The sequence below is a fragment of the Globicephala melas genome, chromosome 13 (assembly GCF_963455315.2).
Source record: "Globicephala melas chromosome 13, mGloMel1.2, whole genome shotgun sequence".
In the NCBI taxonomy this organism is placed as follows: Eukaryota; Metazoa; Chordata; class Mammalia; order Artiodactyla; family Delphinidae; genus Globicephala; species Globicephala melas.
The window spans coordinates 12,422,320-12,444,423 of NC_083326.1; the positions used below are offsets into that span (position 1 = coordinate 12,422,320).

Here is a 22,104-nt window from a genome sequence, read left to right on the forward strand (position 1 = left end):
TTCTTGAACATTTGCCTTGAAAATGTGACAAAATCTTTCAAATATTTGCCTACCATCCTACCGAGATGCCTCTTCCATACTATATGCAGGATCAAGACCCCAGGCTTGAAGACAACATTGCAGTCGTACTTCCAATACCTTAATGATGAAAATAAACTAAATAGGTAAATAATTTAAAATTGCTTTTTAATTTATCATGGGGCACACAAAACAAGTATCATATTTGAACAGTTGCATTAAAGTGCTCTGTTTTACAACACTGTCTGGGACAAACTGGCATAATATTGTATACTTGACATAACCGCAAACTGACATATTTGGAAAATATGTAATTGGAAATAAGTATCACTACTTATGCAATCAACTTGCCAATAATGAGGAAAGAATCATGAGAACACAATCAGACAAATCCAGACTGTGGGACACTGTGTAAGACAAATGGTCCAGACCTGCACTGTACAATGAGACAGCCATTAGCCACATGTGTAAATTTAAAACTAAATCAATTAAAAATAGATAAAACTAAAAATTCAGTTCCTCAGTTGCCCCAGTCACATAAAAAATGCCACATGTGCCTAGTGGCTACTACAGTAGACTGGCGTTGCTTTAAACTTTAAAAAAAGGCAGTCATGGGACTTCCCTGGAGGTCCAGTGGTTGGGACTCTGCGCTTCCAATACAGGGGGCTCAGGTTCGATCCCTGGTCAGGGAACTAGGATCCCACATGCCGCATGGCACAAATTAAAAGGCAGTCATGAAAGAAAAAAGGCAGAGAGAAGTTTCTAGACTAAAGAACACTAAAGAGATTGACAACTTAAATGCAATGCATGACCCTTGATTTGATCCAAGATTGGGGAAAAACAACTATAAAGTATATTTTGGAGATATATTAAGGAAATCTGAATATAGGCTGTACATTAGGGATAGATATCATATCAATGTTAAATTTCTTAGAAGTGATAATGGTATCATGGCTATACAAGAGAATGTCCTTGTTCTTAGGAGCTCCATGCTGAAATATTTACAGATGAACCATCTAGATGCCTATAACTTACTCTGTAAATGATGCTGCAAAATATAAAAGCAGATAAATACATATCAAGATAGAACAAAAACAGGGAAATATTCACAACTGATGAACACAGGTGAATGACATGCATGTTTATAACACTACTCTGTCAACTAGATTTTTTGTTTGCTTGAACAAATTTCACCTTTGGGGGGAGGAGGTGAGTGGAATCCAACATGAGACACACAGGAAGTTAGAAAGTTTTTGGTTAAAGAAAAATCTGTCCTACCTACTACATAAATTAGGGACATTTAATGTTTATTTTGATGAATGTGACATATTTGTAGACCAAAACCTACAGGTCAGAGGTTGGAACACTGAAATACACTAATAAGTCTCAAGATTTAGAACACATGTAAATACAAGTTTGATTCCAGAGTGCCTAGACTGCAAACTTCTAGAGAGGAAGACTTGATATTGATAGCCCCCTCATGTGATTTGAAGCCATACTAGGTACTCTTATAAAATATGGGATTGTAAAGCAATTATACTCCAATAAAGATACCTTTAAAAAAATAAATTATGGGGGCTTCCCTGGTGGCGCAGTGGTTGAGAGTCCACCTGCCGATGCAGGGGACATGGGTTCGTGCCCCAGTCCGGGAAGATCCCACATGCCGCGGAGCAGCTGGGCCCGTGAGCCATGGCCACTGAGCCTGCGCGTCCGGAGCCTGTGCTCCACAACGGGAGAGGCCACAACAGTGGGAGGCCCGCGTACCGCAAAAAAATAAAAATTAAAATTAAAATAAATAAATTATGGGACAGGAGGGGTGGGAGGGAGATGCAAGAGGGGGGAGATATGGGGATATATGTATATGTATAGCTGATTCACTTTGTTATAAAGCAGAAACTAACATACCATTGTAAAGCAATTATACTCTAGTAAGGGTGTTAAAAAAATAAAATGAAATAAATAAAATTTTAAAAATAATAAGTAAATTAAAAAAAGAAAATAGGGGAGAGAAAAAATAGAATGTTTAAAACTTTCCCAACTTCTAAAGAGATACTTGGGGCAGAGACTTATTTTTTTCTTTCTGGCTGCGTTGGGTCTTTGTTGTGGCATGTGGCTGCGTTGGGTCTTTGTTGTGGCATGTGGGAGCTTTTTTGTTGTTGTGGCGCATGGGCTTCTCTCTAGTTGTGGTGTGAGGGCTCCAGAGCACGCAGGCTCTCTGGTTGAGGCACACGGGCTCAGAAGTTGTGGCGCTCAGGCTTAGCTGCTCTGCAGCATGTGGGGTCTCAGTTCCCAACCAGATACCGAGCCCGCGTCCCCTGCATTGGAAAGTGGATTCTTTACCACTGGACGACCAGGGAAGTCCCAGGGTGGGGACTTTATAGCACTAAATGCCTATATTAGGCAAGAAGAAAGGTCTCAAATTCGACCTTAAGAAACTAGAAAGAGAAGAGCAAATTAAACCCAAAGTAAACAGAGAAAAGAAAATAATAAACATCAAAGCAATGAAATGAAAAACGATAGAGAAACTCAATGAAATCAAAAGCTGGTTCTCTGACAAGATCAGTGAGTTAAGAAACATCTAGCCAGAGTGGTCAAGACAAAAAAATCCCAATATTAGGAGAGGTGACAGTACTACAGTTTCTTTAGATATTAAAAAAATGAGAGAATATTATGAACAATATTTTGCACGTAAGTTCAACAACACAAATGAAATGGACAAATTCCTTGAAAGACACAAACCACCAAAGCTCACTCAAGAAGAAATAGATAACTGGATTAATTGTTTACCTATTTTTAAAAATTAAATTTGTAGTTAAAAGTCTTCCCACAGGGCTTCCCTGGTGGCGCAGTGGTTGAGGGTCCTCCTGCCGATGCAGGGGACGCGTGTTCATGCCCCGGTCCGGGAGGATCCCACATGCCGCGGAGCAGCTGGGCCCGTGAGCCATGGCCGCTAAGCCTGCGCATCCGGAGCCTGTGCTCCGCGACAGGAGAGGCCACAACAGTGAGAGGCCCGCGTACCGCAAAAAAAAAAAAAAAAAAAAACAAAAAACAAAAAAATCTTCCCACAAAGAAAACTCCAGGAACAGCTGGCTTTACTATTAAATTCTAACAAATATTATAGGAAGAAATAGTACCCATTCTACACAAACTCTTCCAGAAAATTGGAGAGAATATTTACTAATTTAATGACACCAGCATTACCCTGATACCAAAACATACAAGAAAGGAAACTACAGACCAATGTCCCTCATATATATAGAGGCAAATATTTTAAACAAAATTTTAGCAAACCTAATTCAACAATATATTAAAAGGATAATGCATCATAGTCAAGAGTGGCTAGAGTATGCTAGGTTATGGTAGGTTGGTTTAACAGGCAGAAGTCACTCAATGTAATTCACCATGTTAAGAAACAAAATGTTGAAACATGATCATCTCAATGGACACACAAAAAAATATTTGTAAGAATCTAATACCCATTTCTGATTTTAAAAAATTCTCAACAAATTAGAAATAGAAGAGAATTTCTTCAACCTGATAAAAGGCATATATGAGAAACTTCCAGCTAACATCATACTTAATAGTGAAAGACTGCATGCTTTCCCCCTAAGATGAGGAACGAGTCAAGGATGTCTGCTTTCAATACTACTGTGGAATAAGTCACTATAGTAAGATAAGAGAAATAAATAAAAGACAACAGAATTGGAAAAACAAAATTTTTTCGAACTTCAATAAACATATTAAAAACTCAAAGTCATGATGTTTACAAAAACACTGTATTACTTCCGATTTTTGATTCTTAACCTTTTGAGTATCATACCCTACATCTTTTGTAATATCTCAAACCCCTCGAAGAGAGATATTTCTTTCTTTCACTCTGGCTCCAGTCAAATCAGGAGTTTCAAAACTATAGGATGTGTGAAATCAATAATTATATAGCCTTTTAGCATTTAAACGTAATGAGAGAAAGTCTTTATTCTAAGAAACCTAAAATTTTATTTTAAAATTGTCAATACATTTTTGTAATACTTATATTTAAATCTACTTTAAGATACAGGTTTTCATTCAGTTTCCATTTGTGTTGTGAAAACAATGCCGTTCTTGGGAACACATTACCAGTTTTAAATATTTAATGACCCTATAAGACCTATAGTTCAAAACTTTTAAAGTCTTCATTGACACCTGATGGAAAAAAATGAAAATGTTTTTAACAGCTTTTTACTTTGTATTCATAACATCTGGATGAAATTAAATGTCTTATTTCCTAAAACGTCATTTTTCCCTGCTTATTTCCTACCCAAAGCCAAAACCCTGATATCACACTTAGCTGATGTAAAGAAGTATCGCTGCAGCTAAGCAGCCAAGACTGTTGTGCCCATAAGACTTTTTCATGCAAAAACCCTTACTAATAAAGGAAAAAATACAAAGAAGTAAACACAGCTGTTTACAAGTCAAATGATTTCCAAAATTTTCCAAAAGGCGTCATAACCCTGACTTACACATGTTCACACTTTCTAACTGAATATTACCATTTCAAATTATCATATAACAGTTCTATTTTAAATAAATATTAATTATTAAGTCCTTAACTTAAAGTAATTAATGCCACTACCACATGTTAAAGACACTTTCTGAAGACACAACTCCCCTTCCACCCATAAACACAAAAAGAATCTCTCATATATACCTGACTACAGGTTCTCCTTATTCAACATGAATTTAAGGGCCTTACATAATGACTGGTAGCTCCATGGCAGGCCTGTTTTAATGTACTTGGTGGACTTCCCTGGTGGTCCAATAGTTAAGAATCCTCCTTCCAATGCAGGTGACACAAGTTTGATCCCTGGTCAGGGAACTAAGATCCCACATGCCGTGGGGCAACTAAGCCCGCGCACCACAACTACTGAGCCCGCAAGCTCTAGAGCCCGTGCACCACAACTAGAGAATTCATGTGCTGCAACTACTGAGCCTGCACACTCTGGAGCCTGCACACCACAGCTACAGCCCACATGCTGTAACTTCTGAGCCCACACGTTCTAGAGCCCACGCGCCACAACTAGAGAGAAGCCCTGACACCACAACGAAGAGGCCATGTACTGCGACGAAAGATTCCGCATGCCACAACTAAGACCTGACTCAGCCAAATAAATAAATAAATTTAAAAATTTTTAAATGTACTTGTTACACATGCTTTCATATACTAGCTTTAACTTGAGGTAACACTTTTAAAAAAAAATCATTTTTAATCTGCCAACACAATAACTTTATAACAAGCAAAATTAAAAAATATATATACAAATATTATTTTGGTAGGCAGGTTTTACCAATTTGCATAAACAAGTCAGCTACCATGAAGTGGTACTTCTGAATTTTACTTCCTTCCTGAATAGCTCTCATATGATAGACACAAATTATGACTATTCATATTATATAGTTTTCAAAAACTTTGACATTCTTAAGTCTTCAAGTTATTATTTAGAATAATAACTCTTAAAAGTTTGAAAAACATATCCAGTACTAAAGTCACATTTGGTTTTAAAACAAAATCAATAACTAGGGTTTTTAAATAGATACATTTAAAAAGAGGGAGAAAACTTTAGAAACCAGCAGAAAAGGGAGTTCAGTATGTAATGGTCATACACTAAAATTTACATGCCATTTTACACAATTGTCAAAAAGTGAAAAATTTTTCCAATGAAAAGTTTTTCACTTTGGGAGGGAAAAAAAGTAAAAAACAAACGTATAAAAATGGCTTTTGGGACTTCCCTGGTGGCACAGTGGTTAAGAATCTGCCTGCCAATGCAGGGGACACAGGTTCAAGCCCTGGTCCGGGAAGATCCCACATGCCGTGGAGCAACTAAGCCTGTGCGCCACAACTCCTGAGCCTGCGCTCTAGAGCCTGTGAGCGACAACTACTGAGCCCACATGCCACAACTACTGAAGCCCGTGCACCTAGAGTCCCTGCTCCGCAACAAGAGAAGCCACTGCAATGAGAAGCCCGTGCACCGCAACGAAGAGGAGCCCCCCATTCACCGCAACTAGAGAAAGCCCGCGCGCAGTAACAAAGACCCAATGCAGCCAAAAATAAAATAAAACAAAAATAAATAAATAATTTTTTTTAAATGGCTATTAAAATAGTTCAGAAAGCAGATTAAAAAACAAGTGGCAGGGCTTCCCTGGTGGCACAGTGGTTGAGAGTCCACCTGCAGATGCAGGGGACACGGGTTTGTGCCCCGGTCCGGGAGGATCCCACATGCCGCGGAGCGGCTGGGCCCGTGAGCCACCACCGCTGGGCCTGCGCGTCCGGAGCCTGTGCTCCGCAGCGGGAGAGGCCACAACGGTGAGAGGCCACGAACCACAAAAAAAGAAAGGAAACCACAACAACAATAAAAAATAGTTATGATGGGCTTAGGTTATACACAACACCAGACAACATAGTCAGCTATTACATTTACTTTGAAGTTCTTAACTGAAAGTATTCTTAACTAGCAAAAAGACAAAACATGAAACAGTGAACTCACTTCAACCAAATAATGACAAATCAAGACACATCATGATTTCACTTTTAATTCTACATACATAGCCTTTTGGAATATCTGTGTCCTCGGTTGCTCTCCAGGGTCGTTTTCCAAGTGCTGCTTGATCTTTTCCTCTAGTCCCACAGCGTCTGCTCCTTGATATTGATCAATTCTCACTTGTTTCGAAAAAATAAATGTAGGTGTGCTGATCATATGTTGTGGCAGCTTCCTAGTTCACTTAATAAGATAGCATTATGAATCAAAACTAATCTTACACCCCCCCCCCCACCACCAACCCCCACATTAAATATCACAAGCATTACTAAAAACATGTAAAATAACTTACTCCTAATTGTTACTTAAGAAAAAACAGGCCTATTCTTAAGGGGCACAACTATATTACCCTTATGTCCGCAACAAAGAATAGCCCTGCATTTTTGTTTTGGTGTTAAGTGCTTCATCCAATAGAACAATCGGCTTCTAACACAGAAATTGCACTTTACAACACCAGACAGTTCTCTCATAAGTACAGACTGTTTCTCAAATGGAGAACCCCAGAAGGGTATTGAGATATGTCAACACAAACCACTGCTACTAGGAAAAAGTACACATCTGAAAAAACAGTAGCCCATCTGTCCGTGAAAAGGAGGTAACATCCTTTGCACTGCAATCCTCATCTAGTTCTACTCTTTTTTTTTTTTTTTTGCGGTATGCGGGCCTCTCACTGTTGTGGCCTCTCCCGTTGCGGAGCACAGGCTCCGGACGCGCAGGCTCAGCGGCCATGGCTCACGGGCCTAGCCACTCGGCAGCATGTGGGATCTTCCCGGACCGGGGCACGAACCCGTGTCCCCTGCATTGGCAGGCAGACTCTCAACCACTGCGCCACCAGGGAAGCCCTAGTTCTACTCTTAAAGAAATGACTTCTGGTCTTCCATCAAAAACACCACAATGGGTATCTTTTTAAATTCTGCTCCAACTCCACGAGATCATAAGACTAGCTACCGAATGAAAATTAATCAGTCACTGATTCATTAAACTCATTAAACTCTTCATGAGCAGTGTAAAGAAAATAGTAAAATAAGTATGTCACCTTGCATATTCAAACACTAGGAAGAGGTACCACTATATTGTTTTTTTAAAAAAAGCATAAAGTTTACAGAGATGTCTTCTCTAGGCCTCATTTAAAAAAATGACCTTTTAGAACAGTGCTGTCCAAAAGAAATATAATACAAGATACAAATGTGAGCTACACATGTAATTTTAAATATTCTAGTATCCACAAGAAAAAAGTGAAGAGAAACAACTGAAATCCATTTTAATAATTTATTTTAGCAAATCCAAATATGCAATTCAACATATAGTCAATGTAAAAAGTTAATGACATACTTTACGTATTTTATTTCATACTAAGCCTTCAAAATCCTATGTGTATTTTACAGCACATCTCAATTTGGACTTGCCACACTTCAAGTACTCAGTACCCAACCACATGTGGTTACTGTACAGGACCACACAGCTCCAGAAGACAGCACTTCCAGATCAGAGACAGTGAATACCTAAAATAAGGCAAAATAAGGCCAGGGCTGCTGTCCAGAAGTATGCGATATAAGTACTAAACAATAAACGTGTAACATAGAGTTTGCACCAAATCCCCAAAATACTTATCTGCAAGCTATGTAACATTCTAAGATTTTTTTCCAACCCAGAAATGTATCAAAGACAAAAGCTTCACTGGAAAAAAAAAAAAAAGTTACAGAGCTGTTATTTATGTATGTCAAAAGACTACATTTTTAGTGTTGGAAGAAGCCTTCAAAAAATTTTTTTCTCTAACAATTCCTCCATACATCTAGATATGCAAATGCAGAACTGTCACACAGCCATGCTGACTAAGTAACCAGGGCAATCTACCTACAACACTGTGGCTCAATCAATAGTAACCAACATTTTAAACTTTCTGCTGAGTAAGCAGCTTTGGAGCTAGGGTTATAACTGATCAATTCAAAACAAACTATATCCAAGAATTCTCTGCCATGGCTTTCTAATCAACCAGTGTGTCTGTAGTACAAGATATAATTTTAGATTTACAAAAAAATAAACAAAGAAATGTAAAACACAGAACTGCCAGGTGACCTATTAACAACATAATATTAGTTTTGTACCAGAAAAATATTATTAGCAAACCCAGAAGCAATTAATATTGGACTACCCTTCTTAACTAATGCAGCCATAACAACATTTGTAATAATTACATTAACATAATATTATCCTACCTTCAAAAAAATAAGTACTTAGTGCATAAAGAGATAAAGGATGAAATTAATGCTGAATTTCAAATCAATTTATAAATAAAAAGACATTTTTTTAAGGACTCTTTGCCTTACCTGACACTGATGTACATCTACTTCCAAGAATACTGCTTGTGGATACTTATTACTCATAGAACTGAATGCTGGGGCAATCCTTAAACACGGTCCACACCTGTGAGAAAAGTAAGAGATGCTTGGTAAAATAACACCCAAGATTGTACTAATTTATACTCTAAAGATCTTGTCAATTAAAACGCAGAATTAAAAACATTCTGCTGAACCTATCTTTAGACTTTCTTGTCTTTTCCACTGTACTATTTAGATACACTTGCATCAGTACCACACTGTCTTAATGACTACAGATTTATATTAAGTCTTTAAGTCTAACAGTGTTGTCTTCCAGCTTTCTTCTCACTGAACAAAATTAAAGATCTAAATAAATGGAGGAATATACTATATCTATGAACTGGAAAACTCAACACCGTCAAGATGTCAAGTCTCCTCAATTTGATCTTTAAAGTCAATGTAAAATTCCAACGTTTGCTTGGAAAAATTAACAAATTTAAATGCTAAAATTTATAGGGAAATAAATATCAAGGATAGCCCAAGCATTTTGGGGTTCAAAGCTGAAGAAAGTACATTACTAGATATTAATAACTACCAAAAAGCTTTATAAAATTAAGAGTATAAAGGATAAACAAACTCACCAATTTTAAAAGAAAAGGGTCCAAAAACAGACCCATCCCATACACAGTAACCGAACTTCTGAAAAAGCTGACACAGCAGTACAGTGGGGAAAGGATGGTCTTTTCAATAAACAGTGCTGAGTCAATATGGATATCCACATGGGGGGGAAAAATAATAAATCTTTACCCCTAACTCACACTGTACACAAAAACCAATTCCAGATGGATTATAGATCTAAATGGGAAAGGTAAAACAACAGTTTTAGGAAAAAAATACAGAGGATACTTTCAAAACCTTGGAGTAAGCAAAGATTTATTTCTTAAAACACAAAAAGCACTAAAGAAAAAAGGGAAGAATTGGTATGTTGGGATATACTTGATAAGCTGGAAAATATTAAGGTTAAGACCTTTTGTTCATCAAGATACCACTTAGAGGGTGAAAAGACAAACCACAGACTAGTAAAAAATATCTGTAAAACATATCAAACGTAGGACTTATACCTCTAATATGTAAAAAAGCCCCTACAAATCAATAAGAAGACTGACATTCAAAAGAAAAAAGGGTACTCTCAAACTGGACAAATGAGGTTATCCAAACAGTCCATAAAGAGAAAAAGACTTCCTCGGTCACTATGGAAACCAGGGAAATGCAAATTTGGAGACACAAGAGGGAGGAGATATGGGGATATATGTATATGTATAACAGATTCACTTTGTTATAAAGCAGAAACTAACACACCATTGTAAAGCAATGATACTCCAATAAAGATGTTAAAAAAATTTTTTTAATTAAAAAAAAATAAAACTACTCCCACCAAAACAGCTAAAACAATAGAGAAGGAAGTACTGTCAAGAACTTGGAGCAACTGACCTGTTAGTGACAGTGCAAACTGGTATAACCACTTCAGGGGGTAAGAAAAGAAACTGACAGTATCTGCTAATGCAAGATTTATGCCTACTTATGACCATTTCTAGGGTATATAAAACAGAAATGTCTGTATATGTTTGCCTTAGGGTTTTTGAAAAAATATTGGTAGTAGCAATATTTCTAATGGCCAAAAACTGGATACCACCTAAGTTCCTTTCAACAACAGAATAAGTAAACTAACTGTAGTTACTCACATACTGGAACACTATACAACAATGAAAATGACTGATGTAAAACCTCATGCCAAAATATGGATGAATCTCACAAATAACACTGAGAAGAGAAGTACACTATATGATTCCATTTATGTACAGTTCAAATACAGGCAAAACAAATCAATGGTATTATAAATCAGGACAATGGTTACTTTTGTGAGTTAGTGACAGGATAACGGCATGAGAGAGATTTCAAGAGGCTAGAAATGTTCTAATTGTCCAGAAGCTGATTAAACGTGCATGTATATTCAGTTTGTGTAAACTCTCTAAACTATACATTTATAATTGTATACTGTGTATATCTCAATAAAAGTTCCAAAAAATGAGAAAAACCTTGGCTTTAGCAGATAGGAACACAAGGAAAAGCAAACTCTAAAATACAAGATTTTCAAATTCAAGCTATGATTCTCTCTCCATTCTTAACATTTTAATCAGCATTTTCACCTTTTGCCATCCTTAAGATTCATACCAAAAAGTTAAGAAAGTAACTCTTAATTTCTTAAATATTAAACTTGATCCTTCTGAAAGTAAATTTTTGGATCTAACAATGCTGAAATAGGGCCTGAGACTAAATTTTAAAGGAACAAACATTTACAGTCGACAAAACCTATGTTTAGTTTAGCAAAATACTTCTGGTTATTAATAAGTCTTAAACACTATGGATGGGAGTACAAATTGGTAGAGCCTTTTTGAAGGGCCATTTGGTCATTATCTACCAATTTTAAATGAACACAACCCAAGAATCAACAATCTCACTTCTAAAAGTCTATCTTATCTTAACACTTACTCAATTTCACAATAATATGTATAAGGAAGTTCAATGCAATGTTTGAAATAGTAAAAATAATAATAATAATCTAAATGGCAATCAATAGAAAACTATTTTTTAAAGTTATAACATATAAAATAAGTTACAAGGATATATTGTACAATACGGGGAATATAGCCAATATTTTATAATAACTATAAATGAAGTGTAACCTTTAAAAACTGTGTATCACTATACTGTACACTTGTAACTTACATAATACTGTACATCAACTATACTTCAATTAAAAAAAATTATGACACATTCACACCAAAGGATAAGGATAATTTATACAGTTTAAAAGAAAACTAAGTCTCATGATAAAATATTTTCTATGACCACGTTAAAAATATGTATTTATATATGTATTTATATGTTATATATGTACATAAATATATATTGAAAAGTTAGGTGGGTCACACAATAAACAATTACTTCTGTAAAGTGGGACTAGAAAAGGAAGGGAGTTTAGGGGAGATTTTTAAAACTACTTATACTTCTGTATCCTTTGCTTTTATATGATAAACAGGTATTTTCATAAAATATTAAATTGCAAATAGAGAATTGAATGTTAACTGCATTTAAACAGTAGTCATGGATGAAGCACAGGTATCATGCTGTACCACAAAATATACCTGGTATACACACAGTATCAGGTTTTCTCATTCCCGAAAAACCTTCTTTCTGCAAAAGCGTGCCTTCGAAAATAAGAAGGCTTATGGAAAAAATAAAAATTTAAAAATAAAAATTTAAACCCATGCAACTTTGTAAAAACATTCCTAAGAAAAATAGTAACTAGTATTCAGGAAATACCTGGACAGACAGACAGGTGGCTCAGACCTAGAGGCTACACCTCAGAGGATATTTAAAATGTACAAAAACAAACGAGTGGAAGTGCCCGCTTACAGGTGCTGTGAGTATCCAGATGGAAGGGGAGCTCTGAGTCCACGGGGCTGCCATCCAGGCAGGGACAGGAAGAAGCAAGCACAACATGAGAATGACTCCCGCTGGGGACCAGGAGCTGGCTGCAGGAGCTCAGATGTAATTTTATTAATTTTGACTTTCTTAAAAGGAACCTGAAAGGGAGCCTGCCTCTGTGGCTGAGGGCTTTTCTCCTTCCTGCTAAAGGTTCTATTTCTATTCCTGCTCTTCACTACCTAAGAAAAATAGAATATGAACCAACCTCACCTCCACACTGTACTGACATAATCACTCTACTCATCAATCAAGTATGAGCTACCTGGAGTTAAAGAAACTCTTCTTGAAGCTAAAGAGACTGTACTAAAATAATGGCTACCTTGAAAATAAGTGTTCCCTTTCAAAATTTAACCTTATCTAGATCCTTTGTTTAATTTTAGTTAGCCATCATAGGTTGGAACTTTAGTCAAAAATCAAAATAAATCATAGAACACAGAAGCATAGATATATACAGCAGCATACTTTCACATTATAATCACTCAAATGAACTGATTTGTTATTTTAAGTAAGATGTTTTCCTAGCTTACCCCTAGCATTTAAAAGTAAACTTAAAGTTCCATTTTTAGCTGAGATCATGAACAAATTATTTGATTTCTCTGTATAAAATGAGAAGGGACTAGATTCTTTAAGGACCTTTCCTATCTCTAAAATATTTTTCTCCAAGTATGCCTAAATTTCAGGATTGTACTTTTTTCTCTTGCACAGCCCTTGATTTGCAGTCTTTAGACAGTACATAACCTCAGGACCTTTGAACTTGTTGTAAAAGAGACCAGACCATCTAGTCCAGAGGCTTAAATAAGAAAGAAAGGAAGAAAAAAAAAAAGTTCTTTTTCCACCTCTGAACTTCTTTTTGATGGAAAGCTGATCTGTTAGGTCCAATATGTAAGAAAGATTCTGACTTATGCTTTTTGAGAAAAACCTCAGCAGACAACCCTCTAGCTTTCTGCAAAATGTAAAGAACCAAACCCACAAAACTGAAACTTTAAAACTGACCTAACCTAACACCATTATTCAATAAATGAGAAGTGAAGACCAGAAAAGTTGAACGACTTGATCAAGGTCAGACATTCCAGTTAATGGCAGGACCACAACTAGAACAGTCAAGTCCTAAAGCCAATCCAAGATCAGCTTTCTTTGAAAGCACCACGTTAGGTTCTTAGTAAGATCTGTGTTTACAGTTTTTCATAGTCTGCTGAATTAGGTATTATTTATTGATAAAACCTAAATACATAAAGGCTTTATATCAAACTAAAGATGTTAAAAAACCTAGCTGAGACAGAGAAAATGGAAGGAAATTGTTAATAGGCATGTCATTTTCGGTTATGAAATCTATTTTTAACTTTTTAAGTTATAGAAAAGTCACTATGAAAATTCTTCATTCCTGTCTTCTGATACAAGCACCTGGTACCACACAGCTACCATGAAAATATTCTGTAAAAATTACTTTTAAGAAAAACTCTGCAGGATAAACAACAAGGTCCTACTGTACAGCACAGGGAACCACATTCAATACCCTGTGATAAACCATAATGGAAAAGAATATGAAAAAGAATGTATATTTATGTATAACTGAATCATTTTGCTGTAGAGTGGAAATTAACACAACACTGTAAATCAACTATACTTCAATAAAATAAATTAAAACAAAAAAATGTGTGTTTACTGTCATAATATAAATAGATTTTATTTCAAGAACTTGCCATTCTTTCCTATTGGCTAAAGTAGTCAGTGCTCCACCTTGAGCAGTAATATGTGTAAACACATTCAGCTGGTGTGGGTGTGGAAAATGTATGTGCTTTCTGAAGACATATTTTAAGTTTATTTTTCTGCGGGGCATAACTTTAAAACAGGTAATTTCTAGATGTCTTATATTTACTAATGGACAGGCATAACCATAACTGGTCCTATTACTAACACAAAATAGCTAACGTTCATTAAGCATTTATTATATGTTAGGTAACTTATAAAACGTTTAAATTCATTTAAGCTTTACCATTCCTCATTTCAAAGACAAGAACAATGAAGTACAGTGCTGAAATTTGATCACAAAACCCAACTCTTAACTGCTATTTCAAAACCCCCAAAACAGTGGCCTACATTGTGCTTTTTTTTTTTTTTTGGTTGTTATTTCTAAATTAACTGCCAAGATTAAGACTATTTATATGCTCTTGAAAGGAATCCAGACAGATTACATACTATATGATACCATTGTTATAAAGTTCAAATACAGACGAAATTAGTCTACAGTGTTAAAGTTCGAGAGTGATGAGAAGGAGCCTGCAGGAGGTTGCCGGGGGTGGGGATGTGACTGTGCTACGCTGCTATTCCTGACCTGTGTATTGGTTAAACAGGTGTGATCACCGCGAAAATTTATCAGACTCTACACTTAAATGATTTGTATACATTTTTGCGTGCCTGCTATACTTTTTTAAATAAAAATATTTTTTAAAATTCTCTACATGTTCTCTAGGGCCTCACCATTCGCTAGTTATCTTACAGCCACCCACCTCACTCCCTAATATTATCTGCCCAGTCCTTATGAACTGTTGGGCCTCCTAACTCTGTATTATGGTAAAGTACCTTCAGTCCACAACAATTTTACAATATATAATTAATACTATTATACAATGTATTATTGGGACAAACTATCATAATCGTTAGATTTCACCATCCTAACGTACACTGACATTCTAACTGGATGGTAACAATAACACCTAACCAACTACAAAGTAAGACCTGCTTTAAGAAAACTGAGAGAACCTACTGTATAGCACAAGGAACTCTACTCAATGCTCTGTGGTGACCTAAATGGGAAGGAAATGCAAAAAAAGAGGGGATATATGTATACCTATAGCTGATTCACTTTGCTGTACAGTAGAAACTAACGCAACATTGTAAAGCAACTATACTCCAATAAAAATTTTAAGAAACCCAAAACTGAATATATGGTAAACATATCTACAAAAGTGGTACACTCATGAATTCAAGATAAAAATCACTCATTGCTGAGTTTCACAGGAAAGAAAATGCATAACCTTTTAAATTTGGCATTTACCCATCAGTGATAACAAAACTAGCACTGTTTATGACCACTTAAGTGTATCCGGGTATATTTAAGAAGTAATAGTTTGGAGATACCAGTTACAAAAATATGTTACCACAGTATATAATGCACATATATAATTTCATTCTCTAAACGATATGGTTAGTCTACATGTTATTATTCCCACTTTACAGGTAGGGAAATGAATATCAGAGTGTGAACTGAACTAACTTCCATCAAAGGATTTTGCAGGCAAAGCTTATTCAAGGCAACATTTACTGAAAAATGTCAGGCTCCATGCAATACAGAGGTGAACTTGCATGTCCCTTCTGCTTAGGCTGGGAAGAACAGGACAGCACTTCACAACCCAAAGAGTACATTCAACACTGGGACCTTAAACAAGTCATTTAATCTCCTTCTGACTCAACTTCCTCATTTGTAAAATGGAGATAATTTTAAACATTATTTTGAGGACTGCAGAAGTCAATAAGTGCTCCAATAAGTCCCTTACACAGACCAAATTTGATGTGACAACTATTTTAATTGCTTAAAAAAATACTGGAGAAGGGTGCCATTCAATGGGTGAAAGACAGTTTTTTCAACAAATGGTGCTAGGAAAACTGGATATCCACATGCAAAAAAATGAAGTTGGACCTTTACTTAACACCATATATAAAAATTAACTCAAAATAGATCGAAGACCTAACTTAAGAGTAAAAACTATAAAATTATTTGATGAAAATATAGGGAGGAATCTCCATGACACTGGATTTGTCAATGATTTCTGGAATATGAGACCAAAAGCACAAGAAACAACAAAAGAAAAAACCATAGATAAATTGGACTTCAGCAAAATTTTTAAACTTTTGTGCATCAAAGGACATCATCAAGAAACTGAAAAGGCAACCAATGGGAGAAAATATTTGCAAATGATATATCAGAAAAAGGATTAAGACCCAAAATATATAAAGAACTCCTAGAACTCCACAACAAAAAAACAAACAATCCAATTCAAAATGGGCAAAGGACTTGAAAAGACATTTCTCCAAAGGCAAATAACCAACGAGCATGAGAAAAAATGCTCAAAATTACCAGTCATCAAGGAAATGCAAATCAAAACCACCAGATACCACTTCACACTCATCTAGGATGGCCACTAAAATATAAAAGAAGTTGGTAAGTAGAGAAATGGGAACTCTCCTGCATTGCTGGTGGAAAGGCAAACTTGTGCAGCCACCGTGGGCAAATAGTTTGCTGGTTTCTCAAAAAGTTATATACAGAATTACCATATAATCTAGCAATTCCACTCACAGACATATACCCAAAAGAACTGAAAGCAGGGACTCACAGAGATCCTTGCACACCAATGTTCAGAGCAGTATTATTTACAATAGTCAAAAGATGGAAACAACCCAAATGTCCATCAAAAATATGCGGTATATACATACAACAGAATGTTGTATGTGTATATACATATATATATGTACATATACATATACAACACGATATTACTCAGCTTTAAAAAGGAAGGAAAATCTGACACATGCTAGAACATGGATGAATCTTAAAAACATTATGCTAAAATAAGCCATAAACAAAAGGACAAATATTATATAATTCCACTTAAATGAGTTATCAAGAATAGGCAAATTCATGGAGACAGAAACTAGAAGAGAGGTTACCAGGGGCTGGGGGCAGTGGAGAGAAGGTATGGGAATTACTGTTTAATGCGTGCACAGTTTCTGTTTGAGATAATGAAAAGATTCTAGGATATGCATGGGGTAATGACAGTACAACATTGTGAATGTACTAGAACTTCCCCGGCGGTCCAGCGGTTACGACTCCACGCTTCCAATACAACGGGCGCGGGTTTGATCCCTGGTTGGGGAACTAAGATCCCACATGCCACGCAGCGCGGCCAAAAAGATTAAAAAATGTGTGTGTGTGTGTGTGTGTGTGTGTGTGTAGTGATTGTACTTAATGTCACTGAACTGTATATTTTAAAATGGCAAATTTATGTTACATGTATTTCACTACAATTAAAAAAACAACCGAAATACTGGAGAGCCACTGAAGATTCTTAAACAGAAGAATGACAATCTGTATAGTGTTTTAGTAAAAATAATAGGATGGACAAAGCACGGCAGGTGAGAATAAGGAATAAGGCTTCAAGTAGGGATGGAAAGGAAATGGAAAAACAGGTGGTTGAGAAAACTATGTTCTTGGCCTAAAGTGGGATGACAGTAACTTTTCTCACTTCATATAAATCATGTATTACTCTTCATCTCTCCCCCTGCTATGGTTAAGGGGAAAAGAGAGTATATCATTGAGGCATAAAAGTATAAACACTCCCACTAACTAGAATTAGAAAAGTGAACTAAAAATGAGGTTCGTTGTTAAAATCATCTCTTCCTTTTTCCAACTTCCACCTAGGACTTAACAAATGTATATAGGTATTCCCTCATATTAAGAATGGTCATGATAAAATCAACAAAACTGGGAAGACGAACCTTAAAATCTAATGTATCCCCCCCTTTCCAATTCTGTATGAGAGAGATTGGTCCCAAGGTAAGTCCTAACTTGTTTTCATCTCTACCTACATCCCTCCATCCCCTAAACCTAATCTAATCCTAATGCCACCATCTGTATATTCAACATTTATAGAATCACGTTCGATAGGTTTGAATCACTTTTTGCTCTAAGACTCAAAACACTGCCTTATGTCTATACAGTTACCTGGACAACAAAATGTGTTGCATAAACAGTGGTATTTGTAGTAGATTTCTCCAAGTTAGGGTAAGTGTAAATAACACCAGGGGGTCAAGGTAGATCAAGAGGAGACTTCTAATCCTTCCCACTGGACACTGACATACACAAGGGGAGGTAAGCAAATACACAAGCTCGCTGAAATCTTGGTTCTGAATGTCTATTTCCAGCACGTCACTCTCATACAGGGACCCAACATGGAAGAGCCGCCAGCTCTGCGACCTATGAATTATGTTGAGATTTACCAAAGCCAGATAACATCTTTCAAGTGCCCTATCCTCTTAAATCATCAAGTCAAAAATGGAGTCAACTTGGTCAAAGCCAGATATCTGGACACCTGTCTACGTGTACTGTATATATATACCGACTATAATTTCCGTGATCAGATGCAACTTACACAAAGTGGCCTAACTTACAAACTTACAAATCAAAGAAGTAACAGAAACGTTAAGAAAATTAAAAAGCATCCTGACCCAACATTAACTTAATTTAAAATGCATTAGCTTTAGGTCTAAGCACTCCGCGGATTAGTTGGGTAGCTGAATCTTCCTACAGTTTTCCACATATGCAGGTGGTGAAGAGAATCAAATCATTTGGGTAAATTAAAATTTGCAAGTTTCTAAGATGCAAGTGACAGCTGCATCCCGGGAAAGAAGGGGACAGGCGCAAGCAGGGGCGGCTGTGGGAGATTCCCACAGACAAGAAGGGAAAGAGCCGGGTCACCCCCAAGAGCAGACCCCTTCCGAGGACTCAGAAACAACGGGCGGGGATCTCGCGGGCTGGGGAATGCGGTCGGCCAGGCCTCCGAGCCTGCCAGAGACGCCCCGGTGCACAAACGGGGGTTCACACCCAGGAACTGAGGCCTAACCGGGCAGTGGCCTTGGGCTGCGGCCAGCGCCGGACATTCCGCAGCAGAACATGACCACAAGAAGGGCGGGATCGGGAAACAGAGAAAGAAAAGCACAGACAGCCGGGACTCACTGGGCTCGGGCCCGGACTCACCCTCGCATGGTGAACTTGACCACAGCGAGTCTGGAGCCCGCGCCGCTCAGCTCCGGCTGGAAATCCGGGTCACTCCCAACCGGCTTCACACCCACCATTCTCAGAAGTCTGGCAGGGCCGCAGCGAAGCCACCGGCTTCAAAACTGAAGAAGACCCGGGAGAGGAAGGAGGGAGGCTCAGGAAGGCCGAGGCCTGGGCAGAGGAGGTAGCGACCGCGGAGTCTTCTCCCGGGGCTCTCAATGCCGAGTCACGCCAGGGAGCGGAGCGGCCGTGGGGGCGGGGATGGGAGCGGGGGTAAAAGGCAGAGGCGAGGAAAGGGAAGGCGTGCGGCACCCGGCAACCACCGCGCAGCAGGGCCGCCGGCGCTTACGCACCTTGACGTCATTTCCGCGCCGTCCGTTTGCTCCCACTGTCCAATCCTAAAGCGCAACCCGTGGCCCCACCCTCGACTGAGGAGCTCCTCATTGGCTGGAGCGGCGCAGGCGCAGAAGAGGAGCGGTCACAGGCACAGGCGCAGGCGCAGATTGCACTTAAGTGCGTGTATTCCTCCGCGGTTCGGAGACCAGGGTGTTTCACCGAGGAGTTTCCCTGTGGGAAAGTGAGAAAAGAATCGTTTTTTCTCCGGGGTTCTTGGCTGTTGCCTAAGGTATTAAGTTCCCTCCTGGAAATACTTTGAGTATAGTCCTGTCTCATATTCGGGACAAGTCGCCACACTAGACAAAGTAGACTTTAGGAACATTTATTTAGGGATCTCATTACACTTGGGCGCTCTCTGGATAGTCATGCGGCAAATACTAATGTTATTCACCTTTCACTTGTGCCTAAAAACATGAAAACACCGTCTCTCCTTTAGGAACTCACAGTCTGGTGATAGACGCAAACAATAGTTACAGTAACAAAGAAGTTTGCAAAGGAAACGGTGGAAACAAATGAGATAGGATGGGGCAGGATAAATTTGCTAGGCGATGTGACCCCTGAATCGAATCTTGATAAGGAAAAAAGAAGGGCATAGCCAGATGGTAAGAGATGATAGGGTACTCCAGACCGAGAAAGCAGCAATGCAAATGCAATGCATGGGTTGAGAGGGATGGGGATGATGATGATGATAATAATAATAATAGTTAACAAATTATGTGCCAGGCAACATCCAAGCTCTTTATGTGTATTAGCTCATTTAATCCTCACAACAGCCCTAATTTTCCAAAGTTCACACACCTAATGCAAAGTCAAGCCGGTGTTCAAGTTAAGGCAGTCTAACACCATAGTGTTCATTTAAATATTAGGCTAGGAGACAAATCAAGTAATTTACCTTTGCTTTTAGCTGGGGTGATGAAATTGAAGAGGAAGGTGAAGGTCAGATAATAACTAGGAAGGAATTTGTATTTTAACATGAAGACAATGGAGTGGTCACTGCAGGACAATTTTGTGGTTACAAGTGTCTTTAGAAAAAGCACGGGAGGGCTTCCCTGGTGGCGCAGTGGTTGAGAGTCCGCCTGCCGATGCAGGGGACACGGGTTTGTGCCCCGGTCCAGGAAGATCCCACATGCCGCGGAGCGCCTAGGCCTGTGAGCCATGGCTACTGAGCCTGCGCGTCCGGAGCCTGTGCTCCGCGACGGGAGAGGCCACAACAGTGAGAGGCCCGCGTACCGCAAAGAAAAAAAAAAAAAAAAAAAAGCGCGGGAGGTAGCAGTGAGGACGAAAAGCAGTGGAACTCCACTTTAGGAGTTCACTGTGGTACTCCAGGAAATGACTTACAGGAGCAGCTGCAGTCAAATGATATACTTGAGAAACAATTAGAAGATAAAAACCACAGGGTTGAGTGAGCAGTCAGACCAATTTGGTGAGATGACAAAGGAAGGAGTCTAGGATAATGCAAATATTTCAGTCTTCTGGCTCTTTTTACTGATATGAGATGCCAGAAGGACATCCAGGTGAGGTGTATGTTAGGTAGTGGGAAGGATGAGTCTGAAAGTAAAGAAAGGAGTAGGCTAAAGCTGCAGAGTTGAGAGTCATCAGTTTGGGTGGTAATTGAAGCCCAAGAAGTGTGAAAAGAGAAGCCTAAGTGTGCAGCAGAAACATAATTATTCCTAACTGAACACAGCCAGAGCCTTAGTAACTCTGTTCCTTTCTCATGTTATACCAGAACAGTGTAATGTCTTTAGACTCAAAGAGACAAAATGTTCAATAATAAATCTCTGCTACTTATTATTTTGTGGCCATGGACAAGCCACTAACCTCTCTGAACTTCACTTTCTTGTCCATGAGAATTGGATTAATAATACCTACTTTCTAGGATTGTGAAGGTTAAAAGTAATAGTAGATGAGGTACATAAAGAACTAGAATATAAGGTGCTCAATAAAAGATATTTATAAATAGTGGTGTGTTAGGGCTGCCATAACAAAATGCCACAGATGGGGTGACTTTAACAGAAATTTGTTTTGAAGCTCTGAAGACTGGAAATCCAATATCAAGGTGTCAGCAGGGTTGGTTTCTCCTAAGGCCTCTCTTCTTGGCTTGTAGATAACCACCTTCTCACTGTGTCCTCATGCACACACACAAGCATGTACACTCCTGATGTCCCTCTTCTTATAAGGACACCAGGTCTATTGGATTGGGGCCCACCCTCATGACCTCATTTAACCTTATTACCTCCTTAAAGGTTTTGTCTCCAAATATGAAGGCTGGGAGTAAGAATCACTCCTGCCTGTTAGTAGAACTCCTAGCCTACTGAGGCTGTCCTTGGAGAAACACACTGCTGTAAGAGATCCTAACACAATCCGGAGATGCAGGCCAGGTGACAGTTGTTGTCCCTATTCTACTGATGACAAGACTGAC

The 22,104-nt window shown here is 38.1% G+C and overlaps 1 protein-coding gene across 1 annotated transcript in view; it reads right to left on the reverse strand.

The window, feature by feature from the left end:
- TXNL1 (thioredoxin like 1) overlaps window positions 1-19,629 on the reverse strand; it is a 42,132-nt gene extending 22,503 nt beyond the window's left edge. The window contains 5 exon segments of the mRNA XM_060310492.2: window positions 6,598-6,630; window positions 6,633-6,761; window positions 7,378-7,386; window positions 8,918-9,014; window positions 19,269-19,629. Of these exon segments, the coding sequence (XP_060166475.1) occupies window positions 6,598-6,630; window positions 6,633-6,761; window positions 7,378-7,386; window positions 8,918-9,014; window positions 19,269-19,366 (366 nt within the window). The 5' untranslated portion in view covers window positions 19,367-19,629.
- Between the last annotated feature and the right edge of the window lie 2,475 nt (window positions 19,630-22,104).